We start from the raw sequence: 12,591 nt of genomic DNA on the forward strand, positions 1-12,591 counted from the left end.
TCTTCCAGCCTCCCCAGTTTTCTTACACTTCTGTTCACTCCCCTTCCCCTACTCTATGATCTAAGTGATACTGGTCTCTTTGCTGTTTCTGAAACAAGATACTCAATCTCCTTACTCTGTATTTTCATCGGCTGTCCCCCATGCCTGGAATCCTCTCTCATCTGTGCCTCCTGGATTCCCTCACTTTCTTCCCTCATGTCTCAGCTAAATTTCTACCTTCTGCAGTAAGCCTTAATTCCCCTTAATGTCAGTACCTTTCCTCTGAAATTACCTCCAATTTATCCTGAATATATCTTGTTTGTAAATAGTTGTTTGTATGCTGTCTCCCTCATTAGATTGTGAGCTCCTTGAAGACTGGGACTGCTTTTATTTTCTTTTGTATCTCCAGGGCTTATTAGAATGCCTGGCGTGGAATAAACGGACATTTTAGCACTTAATAAATGCTTGTTGACTCGTGACTTTTTTTTTTAAAGGCTATTAGATTTGGCAATTAAGAAGTCACTTATAACTTTAGAGAGAACAATTTCAGTTGAATTCATGTGGCTTTCCAGAGAAAACACAGGTATTAAAACGGGTGGACATTGAAGGCAAGGAACATCTTGGGATCTTTGAAAGAAGACTCTTTTGTAATGTAGCCCAGCCTACTCTCATCCAATTAAATTCTGGGCCCAGATCATTGTCCATCTACGATGCCTATCCAAGACACTGATAGGCTACCTCACTCAATGGATTTTCCATCAACTGCATATCATAAATTCAGAGCTATAAAGGACACTAAAGGTCATCTAGTGCAGTCCCCTTGTTTTATAAATGAGGAATCTGAGGTCTAGAGTTATGAAGTCACTAGGCCAAGGTCACACAGGTAGTAAGTAGCACAACAAAAATTTGAACCCAGGTCCTCTGGTTACAAACCCAGTACACTTTCCAAAGTACCATGCTGCCTCTCTGTCTGGATAAAGTCTTCATCCATTTTTTTTTTTTCTGTGTGGACTACATACTCTCTTTTGTATGATCATGGAATCTCGAAGAATCCCTAGAATATTTCAGGGCTCAAAGCAAGCAGTACAATAACCTCAAACAACAATAGCTGGAGGACCTCATCATATATAGAGAATCCTCTTTCATTTGTACTTGGTGCTCACTATAATAGCCGTAAACACCTTTGTAAACCACATCTCCATAACTGATGTCAGAGGATTGTTGAACAAAACTATCATTCTGGTGGTATGTATCAAGGAATCGTGTAAGATCTTAACATATGCATGGGATAAAGTTCATTGGAACACAGATGCTATGGTTGTATTTTGCTGTCCTGGATCAAATACTTCTCCTGTAATCAAACAAGCATTTATTAAGCACCTAGAAACAAACACAAAAGAAGGTTGTCTTCTCTGCACATTTTACTGTGAATATATGGTCTACCTATGAGCTTACAACACACATTATTTCATTTTGCAGTTATTAAAAATATATTATTTGCCAACTGGCCAGCAACTTGATGCTTAGCACTTTATCTAAGAAGTCACATTGTTTATATCTTATTTTAATTTTGGTAATTCTAAACATATTCCATTAGGTGACCTTTGGGGCAAGGGAGAGCTAGATTTAAGTTACACCTCTGACATACAATAACTATGTGATGCAAGTTACTTAACCTCCCAGTGCCCCACAAAATTTTCTTAGCCTAGGGAGTTGGTGATCTTCCTGTGTCTAAATCCCCAAATCCCAATATGGATGAAGTCATGGAGTTTCCTGGGCCTATGAAGTCACAGGCCCTGATTTTTAAACACCCCCCCTCCTGTGCATTTCCACTGGCTATCTCCCATGCTTATAACTTTCTCCCTCCTTATCTCTTCCTCATGCTTCCTTCCAAATTCAATTAAAATCCCACCTTCTCAAATCTCCCTTTGTGCAAGTGTCTTCTTTTTGCTATTATCCCAATACATTTTGCCAGTATCTTCTTTGTACATGGTGATTTACATATAGTCTCCCTTATAAGACAGGAGTTCCTTGAAAGCGGAAACTCTCTATTACTTTTCTTTTCTTTCTTTCTTTTTTTTTTGGTATCCCCAGCACTCGGCACACAAGGCCCAGTTCACAGGAGACACTTAATAAACAGTTGTTGGCTTCGTTACACTCTAAGGTCTATGAGGACCGGCTAACTTTGGCCTCCCTACTAGTTGTGTGACCCTGGGCAAGTCACTTAACCCTGTGCCATGACAAAACACTCCAGTATCTTTGCCAAGAAAACCCCAAATAGGACCCCCTGAAGAAAATGACTTAAACGACAAGCAACAGCTAACAACCTCCTTGAGCACGTGGCAGACACTTGAGGTTTACTAAACAGAATGGTTCATTGGCTGGCCCAGAGCCACAAGAGCCAAAGCTGTGCGAGCGCAGCACGCCTGAGGCCTCCCTGCCTGGACAAGTGGAACAGCGGCCCTTATAAGGCTAGCAATGGGCACCTCCCCCCCAGCCCCGCCTCTCCCGCCCATTGGCCTCGTGACCCGGGCATTGTTTCAGTGCCTCCTCCGTAAACAGTAGGAGTGGGTCACGGCAGCCTCCTGGGCCCACCCAGGTCAGTCCCTCAGTCCAGAGCCCGTCCCCTCTCCACTGTTGGCTGGGATCACCAGCTTAAATCAACAGGCTATTTTCCATCTTACAGGAGCGACTTCGTGAAGGCCCCAGGAACTCGAAGGGAAGGAGGAAGGCCTCCCTATCCAAATGCAAAATGGCCGCCTGGGCACCGAAGACGACGGCTTCTTCTGTGCCCGCCTTTGCCAGGATCCAAAATGGCCGCAGGCAGCGTCGACCCTGGGCGAGTGAGTAGCTCTCTCTTCGGGCCCCACCTAGCGAGGGGGTGGAGTCCCGTGCGCGCGCCCCATGCTCGGTCGGGCTACACCCCCTGCCGGAAGTGACGGTTGGTAGCGGAAGGCCGCTGGTGCCGCGGGAATTGAAAGTTGCGGAGTGTAGTGCTTAGCTACCACGGAGGTGCGGGCGGCGCGGTAAGGGGGCGCCCGGGGCAGACAAGAAGGAAAAGGCGGAAGCGGCAGGGGTCGTCCCCTCAGACCCGCCGCCTCCGTGCTGGCCGGTCGAGGACGGGCGCGTCCATCCGGAGGCGGGCTGAGGATCTGGCGAAGGGGTGAGGCAGGCACTGTGAATTGGTGTCCCCGGGCGGGAGCGGGGACCGCGGGCGGAAGCGGGGAGACCTCGACTCCGCCGTGCGCTCCACGCTGATGGCCGGGATGATCACCAGCTTAAAGCAAGACTCCAAGTCCACCTTGACCCTCCCTAGCTCACGCCTCAGGCACACTGCAGACCCCTGCTGTGCCGCCTCCTCTAGCTATGGAGACCCATGGAAAGGTGGCCCGTCCTTGCTGCCCCTCCCCCCCCCCCGCCCCCCCCCCCCCCCCTGCCCCTCCCCCCCCGCGTCCTCAAACACTTCGGTGTGGACTGGCAGAAACAGGGATGTAAGAGGAGTAATTTCAAGAGGAAAAAGGGCCGTGATAACTTGGGAGGGGGAAAAGCTTGTAAGCGCCTGAACTGTGCTTTGAAGGAGGTTTGAGGATTTGATTGGGGGAGCTGAGGAGAGAGGACTCCATCCATAGGAAGCTGCAGAAGCAGGAGATGGAATGTTGGAGGAGCATGGTGGTTCAGTTTAATTAGAAGGGAAAATTCATGTATTAGTCATTGGTCAATCAGATCCTGTGGAGGGAAGCAAGCGAGCATTTCCTTATTGGTCATCTACCGCATGCCAGGCACTGAGCTAAACACTTTACAAATAACTCTAGGCAGCTAGGTGGTGCTGTGGATAGAGCCCCACGCCTGGATTCTGGTGCTCCTGAATTCAGATTTAGCCTGAAACACTTTCCAGCTGCGTTTGTCTCAGTTTCTGCATCTGTAAAGTGTGACTAATGATAGCACGTGCCTCCCAGGGTTGTGAGGATCCAATGAGATTTTCCTTGTGAAGTGCTTAGCTCAGTGCCTAGCTCGCTGCGATTGTTATTTCATCTCTACAACCCCGGGAGCTAGGGGATATTACTCCCATAGGTGGCGAAGTGGACAGAGCACCTGCCCTGGAGTCAGAAGGGCCTGAGGGCAAATCTGGCCTCAGACACTTAACATTCACTAGCTGTGTGACTCTGGGCAAGTCACTTAACTCCAATTGCCTCACCAAAAAAAAGGGGGGGGGGGAATTATCTCACAACAACCCTGGGAACTACTTACGTCCGAGGCAGACAGAAGGTAAGGATTAGACAGCTAGTGAATGTCAGGCGGGATTTGAAGTCAGGTTTCTCTGACTACAGGCCAGGCATATACTATCCACTGTGCCACCAAGTTCCCTTCCCCCTACGTGGGGGAAAATACAAAGACAAGACGAAGGGCAATAATGTGAAATAATGCTAGGCTGAAGATTTTATCCAGAAAGCATTAGGAATCCATGAAGATTTGAGTAGGGAATTGACAGTCAGATCTGTATTTTAGAGATAACAGTTTGGCAGTGACAAAGAAGATGAATTGGAAAGGGAGTGAGGAGACCAGTTAGCTGTTGCAATAGTAGTCCAGGTAAGAAATAATGAGGGCCTGAATTAGAGTAGGAGCTGGAATGGGTTCGAGAGATGTTGTAAAGGTAGAATTAACAATAGATGACAACTGATTGAACGTGAAAAAGTGAGAGTAAAGGATGATTAAAGAATAATTCCAAAGTTGTGGATCTAAATGACTGGAAGAATGGTGATGCCCTCAACAAAATTAGGAAAATTGGAGGTAGAGGGATGGGTTTGAACAGAAATATGAGTGATGTTTTGGACACGTATTTTAAATACCTCTGAGATGTCTAAGTGGAGATATTGACTACTTAAATTTGTTATAAGGAGAGAAGTGGGTTAATGAGCTTAAAAAAATAAATAAAAAAGGAGCATCAGTGAAATGTTAAAAAATAAACAGAAGGAAAAAAAGATTCAGAAATGGACACAAATGGCAATTTGGGGTTTTTTTTTAGTTTTTAATTTTAATATACTTAAAAATACAAATTCATAGGCTTATATACAACTCTTGTTCTTCCTATATGCAATTGCCAGTTTGTTAAATGTATGATAATTTTTAAAAATTTAACAAAAGATATAATAAGCTATAGTTTGAGGCAATAGCAGAGTCAGCTGAAGGGATTTAAGGATAAAAGGAAACATGGGCGTTTGGGGAGGGGTTGGCAGTAGTAGAGAAGCCAGTGAATAGAAGAGATTGAAACTGAGAAGAGTTCAATATGGCACTGAATAAGTAAATTAATTTAGTTAGTATTTTCATTTTCATTACATTGGCTTAACACCATGAGCAGCTAATATTTCTCCTGTTATTTAGGTCTGTCTGTTTCTGAAAACAAGTGTTTTGTAGCTGTATTTAAATACTTCTTGGTGGACAGACTCCCAAATATTTTATACATTCTGCAATTAATTTTAAATGTAATTTCTCTTTATAGCTCTTTCTGTCAAGGTTAATTGGTGTTATACAGAAGTGCTGATGATTTATATATGTTTATTTTATATTATGCAAGTTTGCTGAAGTTACTGGCTGTTTCAAATAAATTTTAGTTGACTGTAGGGTAAGAATGCTATCACGTTGATCTGCACAAAAGTGATAGTTTTGTTTCTTCTTTACCTATGCTTATTCCTTCACCTTCTTTTGCTTATCTTGGTGCTATACCTAGCATTTCTAGTTCTTCTGTGTCACAGAAGTATTGAGAATGAACATCCTTAGTACACTCTGCATCTTACCAAAAAAGATTCCAGTTTATCCTCATAATATATAATGCCAGCTCTTGGTTTTAGATGTAAATTTGATCTTATCCAAAAGACTGTGTTTTTAACCAAAAAGAATGTTGTATCTTCTCAAAATCTTCTTATGCAACTATAAATATTATCATTATGTTTGTTATTTTTTGTAATTGACACAATTAAGTTTGTCGTTTTCCTAATACCGAACCAACTCTATAAATATAATTATCATTTTTGAAGTATTGTAGCCCCTGCCAATTTTTTATTTAATATTTTCACATCAATGTTCATTACGGATATCGGTTGATAGTTTTATTTTTCTGTTTTGACTCTCCCTGGTTTAGGTATCGACAATATTTGTGCCCTATTCCCCCAACTCCCATCCCCCTCTAGATACCCTGCTCCTTCCTTTTTGCCCTCTGTGGAATGCCTGCTCTATAATGAACAAAGTTCCTTTCATCTTAAACTTCTTTCTTTCTCACTCCCTTCCATCTTCTGGCCCTCAGTGAGACCTGGCTCACCTCCTGATGATGCTACCTCCCTTGCCACCCTTTTCAGTACTGGGTACTTTTTTCCCCTCATACCCCTCAGTTCATCTGTCACAATTGAGGAGTCAGACTGTTCTTTCCTCCCCAATGCCTTTTCCATCCTGGACTTTACTTCTGCTACCATCACTCAGTAGATTCCTCCTTTGAGGTTCATGCTCTCCAGATTCATCACCTAATCCAAATCCTTGTGGCTGTTATTGACCTCTAGGTCATTCTCCATCTTTCTTCAGTGATTTTAGTGCTTGGCTCAGTCTTTCCTCTTCAGCTCGCATCCTCATACTAGGGGACTTCAACATACATATTTATGTTTCCTCAATTACATTAACTTCCCAGGTCCTCAATATCCTCAATTCTCATGACTTTTTCTTCTATTCCAGGTTAGTTACATGCAGAAATGGTCCTGTCCTGGAACTTGCCACCACCATAAGTGTTCCACTTCAGTGTCCACTCCAGAATTCTTTTATCTGATCATAATTTTTTATCATTCCATCTTTCCTTTGTCATATGATGGCTAACCGTGCTCTTCACATTCACCATGACCTCCATTTCTTCCTCCCTTCAGTTCTTTCCTAGGTTTCTGTATTATTATACCAAAAGCATCACCATGCTTCTAGTCACCTAGTTTTCCAATTTCAGTGTCATCTTTGATTCTCCACCTTCAGTCACTCCACATATCCAGTCAGTTGCCAAATCTTGTTATTTCTGACAATGCACCATCTCTTGAATATCCCCTTTTCTCCATGCAAGAGAGTTTTAACTCTCCCTTCTGCTGATAATCATTCCCTCTAGGGTTACCTTTGTATGTATCTCTATCTGTGCATGTTGTCTTCTCCAACAGAATGTAATTTCCTTAAGGAGAGGGGATGTTTTGTTTTTCTTTGTATCCCCAGCACCTAGCACATAGTAGGTGCTTAATAAATGCTTGTTGATTAACCTAGCATCAAAGGACCCTGGTTCAAATCTGCCGCTTAGCATTCCCATTTTATTCTTAGGTAAGTCACTTCCTTTCTCTGAGTCTCAATTTCTTCCTTTGTGAATGAGGGTGGTAGCCATCTGAGAATGGGGAAAGGGGAGAGCTATAAGGATATAATCAATGAGAGTTAGCACCTGGTCACATGGGAAATGAAGAAGAGGTAAGAATTGAGAATAATTCCAGGTTTGCAAACCTAGGTGACTGGAAGGATGTTGGTAACCTCGACAGAAATAGAAAAAGTTTGGAGAAGGCAAGATAGTGAGGGGGTTTTTTTGGGTACATTGAGTTTAAGGTGGCAGAAGGAACATACAAATGTAAATGTCCAGCAGTCCATTGAATAGATAGGTCTGTTCTGCAGAAGAGAGATTGGGGCTAAATACCCAGATGTGAGATCCCTATATCATAGAGATGATAATTGATCCCACAAGAATTGATTAGGTTTTGAAAAGGAAGAGGGCTTAGGGCACAGAGCCTTGGGTTGAGTACTGTGGTTAAAGGAAGGGTTTTAAAATCCTCTATGTGACTTTTAAAGCCTTTCATTACCTGGTCCCTTCCTACCTTACCAGTCCAGTCTTCTTATATCTTACTCCCTTCCACGTACTCTATGATCAAGTAATACTGGCTTCCCCACTATGCCCTGGAAACAATACTCCATCTCCTGATGTCATTTTCACTGACTGTTCCCAGTGCTTGGGATTCACTCCCTCCTCTTCTCTGTCTCCTTGCTTCCTTCAGTTCCCAATTAAAATCTCACTTTCAAGAAACCTTTCCCAGTTCCTTTTAATGCTACTGCCTTCCCTCTGTGATTATCTCTGATTTATCCTCTCCATATATCTTTTTGTACCTAGCGATTTACATGTTGTTGCCCCAGTTAGACTATGACCTTCTTGAGAGCGGGAATTGGGTTTTTTCTTTGTCATGCCTTTCTTTGAATCCCCAGCACTTACTTAACACAATGACTGGCACGTAGTAACTACTTAATAAATGCTTGTTGACTTGAGGGTCATGAATTGACCAGCAGAAGAAACTGTGAAAAACCATCAACACTATATGACAAAAATGAGAAGAGACCATTTCACTTGTATATAAATGACTCCCAAATCTGTATCACCACCTAGTGCCCCTTCAGAGAGTCAGTCTTGTATTTCTAGCATTTGTTAAATACCTAGATCTCTACCTGGATGTTCTACTGCCACTCAAACTCAATATGTCCAGAACTGAATTCCATATCTTCCTGCTCCTGTCAAGTTAATCATCCCCCTAACTTCTCTGTTTGTGCTGACACAAGGTGATGACACTTTGCTTCCTAGTCACCCTCGGCTTGAAAGCTCAAAATCATCTTCAACTCTTCCCTTCTTCTACCTTCACAGCAAGTAAATGCCAAATCCCGTCAATTCTGTCTTCATGTTATCCTTTACATCTTTCTTCTTTCTATGAACACTGCAACTACCCTAACTTAGGCTCTGGTTGTTTTTTAAATAGACTCCAATATGAGTCATTCTCATAAGTCAGTCTTCTATATAAAAATTTTCACTAGTTCCCCATTGCCTGCCAAATCAAGTAAAATCTGATCTTAGAACTTAATCTACCTTTCCAGCCTCTGCTTCTGCTATTTTTTTTTCAAGTTCCAGCCAAACTGAGTTATTCTTTATTCTTCCTTTCTCCGCCTCCTCCATTTTTTTTTTTGTTCATCCCCATCTATTTCTTTGGCTTTGCTTATATTGTCCTCTGTCTTTGGATTGAACTCATTCTTCCCTTAACCACCCTCACCTCCCCCCCCAAAAAAAAATCTTGAATGATTTATTGATATCCTTCCCTTCTCTCAAGGGCTAATCCAAGGGCTTCACTAATTGGAAACCATTAAGGAATATAGACTGTATTTCTTCCTTTATACTTGACCAAACTGAACTAGTTCCTCCCTGGATATGTTCCACAGTTTCCTACCTCTGTGCTTTTTTTCATATTCTTCACTATACTGAAATACCTACTTTTCTTTCTCTTCTAATCCTTCATCTTTATCTGTTAGTATCCCACTCATCGCTTGTGGGGACTTACCTCCCTAATCAGAGCCCATAATATTATATATTCTTTCCATATATATTTTAATTTGTATTATTAAGTTATATCCTCTCCCATATACCTTAAGCACAGGGTACTTAAGGACAGCAACCAAGTCTTATCTTTGATGCCTCACACACTACGTTGTATATAGTAAGCACTTAATAAATGTCTGTTTTATTGACTGAACATTGCATCTAGCTTCCTTAGGTAATTCTTAAGCGAAGAACACACTCTCATATAGCCTGTTTTCTTTTGGAGGTGGGTATAGGTTGTTGTCTGTTTCCTTCATGCTTGCCCTAGAGCTCTTGACCAATAGGAAGTGATTTTCTGAATGGAGATTGAAGCTGTCTTTGAGGACTAAGTCTCAAAAGGTGAAAATGAAAACTTGGAATCATTTGTTTCTCTTTTCCCTAAAATAGTAAAAATTGCTTATGAAGATTTTCACAGGGGGCAGCTGAGTGGTGCAGTAGATAGAGCACCCTGGAGTCAGGAGGACCTGAGTTCAAATGCAGTCTCAGACACAACACTCACTGGCTGTGTGACTCTGGGCAAGTCACTTAACCCCAATTGCCTCACCAAAAAAAATAAATAAATAAAAGATTTTCACAGAAAAGTAGTAGTTCTGAACAAGTACTGTTTAAAAGAGCCTTTGTTTTGAAAACTTAGTTTATGGTTCTCCATTTGCCCTTCCATTGGCATTAATGATGAGTTTTATACCTATCAATTTAAAAAATATGTTTAACCCTCTCCAAATAGTATCCTGTGCTAGGTGATGGTAGAAGATTCAAAAATCAGTAAAACATAGTCTCTGAGCCTTTCAAGCTTACAGTCTAGAGGGGGGAGGGGTAGAAGGAAGGATGTGTGTGTGTGTGTGTGTGTGTGTGTGTGTGTATGAGAGAGATACACAGATATGTAAGAAAAACAGAATGAGACAGATGGAAGAATGAGTACACAGGGAAGATATGAACACAGTGTTGTGGGAGATCCCAGGAAGGAAGACACATTTGGATGGGAAGGGGTCAGAGCAGGTTTTTTGGAAGAGGTGGCATTTGAGCTGGGCCTTGAAGAAATTAAACATACAGAAATGGAAGAAATGCTTTCCAGGTGTTGTGCATGGTATGAGCAAAAGGCAGAGAAAGGAAAGCATGTGATGTGTACAGGAGACCATGGATATCCCCGTTTGCCTTCTGTGTTGGAAGAATTGTTCTTTGAGTCTATTCTTCCTTTTGATCCAAATCTTAATCAGATGTACTTATCCTGGAATTAGATACCATGGGACCTGAAAAAGAAGCCAATGAAGAGAGTGTGATTTTGATTAGTGATGACGAAACAGACGCTGAAACTACCTTAGGGAATTCTGTTGTGGTGATTGAATCTTCTGGTATGTACTATATTTTTTAAGTTTTGGTTTTTTTTTTTAACAGTGAGAAGTAGCATGGTGAAGGGGAACATTGGCTATGGAATCAGAAGACCTGGGTTCAAATCTCAGCACTGCTATTTACACCCTGTGTGACTCTGTGGACAAATCATTTTAACAAATCTGGGCCTCAATTTCTTCATTTGTAATTTGAGGGGGTTGGACAGATGACCTCTGGGATCTTTTCCAGGTTTGAATTATGATCCTCAATGTAGGCTATTAACAATATAAGGAGACCAATCAATTAGGAGGGTCTGTGGTTAGATACATTAGCAGACTTCATAAAATATGAAATTACTTATCAGTCTTCCTGTGGTTTAAGTAATTTGTGAAGTCCTCAATCAACAATAGCAATTGCATCTCCTCTACTAAATATGATTTGGTATGGAGTAGGAAGAAAAAATAAATAGTTGTAATACCAGCGCTAAGCCTTTATGATACTGTTGCCCAAACTCAGGCCATATACAGACTAGTTGGGCATAACAGACACATAAAATTACAGAAAGATCCCTTTATTAGCAACTTACCAACAAGTTCAGATTTGATACATCCACTAGTTCATCTCTCTAAAGTCTTTTCTAGCTTTTACACTAGGTTCCTTAATAAACAAGGGGACATCAGATGGAATACTAAACAGTCACGGTCAATCATTTCCTGTAGGGACTGAATTACTGAAGGAGTGGAAGGTTATTAATTGGTACAGAAAACATTGAGGAAGAATGCGGATGAAGATAATAGAGGAGCTAACATATAGAAAGCATTTTGCAAACCTTAAAGTCCTATGTCAATGCTAGCTATTATTGTAGCATATTCTAAGCAGAAGCAAGAATAAGCTAGTTTGTTTGGGGAAGGAAAGAGCATTAGAAAACTAGCATAACACTAGGAATCTCTGCAGGAAAGGAAAGTAGAATTAGGTTGATGGAAGATCTTTAATCTTGGACTGAGGATCTGGGGCTATAATTGGGAAATGTTGTAGAATCATCGAAGTGACATAATAAAAATTGATCCTTCAGGAAGAATATTTTAGGAGCCCTTCCTGTGTAGGAAGTATCGTCATAGTGTAAACTGAGGGGGGAGAAGACCCACAAGAATATAAATTATTGCAGCAATTCAGGTGTGAGTTATTTAAGACTGATACCTCTGGAATTGGGGTAAGAAGCAGACTTTTATCAACAGGACTTTTTTAGATTAGATGAAAAAGGATTCCAAAAATGATCTCAAAGAGAGAATTAACCTAGACTAGAAGAGTATGAATCAAAGAATTTTACTGTTGGTCTTTAGAGATTATCTACTCAAACCTCATTTTGCAGGTAAGGAAACAAGTATTGTGAAGCATCTTACTCAGTTACATAGCTAGCTGACTAGCATAATGGACTTAAATGTCCTAGGATGGTACTCTGTTTTATGCTATATTGACTTGAAATTTTGCTTGTGATGGAGAAGTAGCAAAAAAAAAAAAAAGCTATAGAGAGATCACTTTATATTGAATTAATTAGGAAATATTGAGCTAAATCTCTTGTTAACCGCCCCCTGAGAAACCCGCTTCTGTAAACCCTAAAGCTATAACCACAGCAACTGTTTAACATATGGGTAGGAATAAATTATTAAAGTGATGGTAAATATTACAGATTCTGAGAGTAGAACTCAGTTTTTATCATTTAGTTTTATGTGTTTGGGATTTTTTTTTCACCCCATATTTGGGATATTTCTCCAGATAAACCCAGATTAGTGGACTTTGTTACTTTATCAATTTAAAGAAAAAAATAGGATTTTGTCTTTTCCTTCTAGTTAAAAAAAATTAGTTACACTTTCTCTTCTCCC

General features: G+C 41.1%; 1 protein-coding gene across 1 annotated transcript in view; it reads left to right on the forward strand.

The window, feature by feature from the left end:
• Nucleotides 1-2,348: 2,348 nt before the first annotated feature.
• LOC114043640 overlaps nt 2,349-12,591 on the forward strand; it is a 54,845-nt gene continuing 44,602 nt past the window's right edge. The window contains exons 1-4 of the mRNA XM_027862706.1: nt 2,349-2,461; nt 2,524-2,578; nt 2,666-2,822; nt 10,621-10,734. Of these exons, the coding sequence (XP_027718507.1) occupies nt 2,349-2,461; nt 2,524-2,578; nt 2,666-2,822; nt 10,621-10,734 (439 nt within the window). The remainder of the gene's footprint in view (nt 2,462-2,523; nt 2,579-2,665; nt 2,823-10,620; nt 10,735-12,591) is intronic.

The sequence above is a fragment of the Vombatus ursinus genome, unplaced genomic scaffold (assembly GCF_900497805.2).
Source record: "Vombatus ursinus unplaced genomic scaffold, bare-nosed wombat genome assembly UNPS02014770.1, whole genome shotgun sequence".
NCBI lineage: Eukaryota > Metazoa > Chordata > Mammalia > Diprotodontia > Vombatidae > Vombatus > Vombatus ursinus.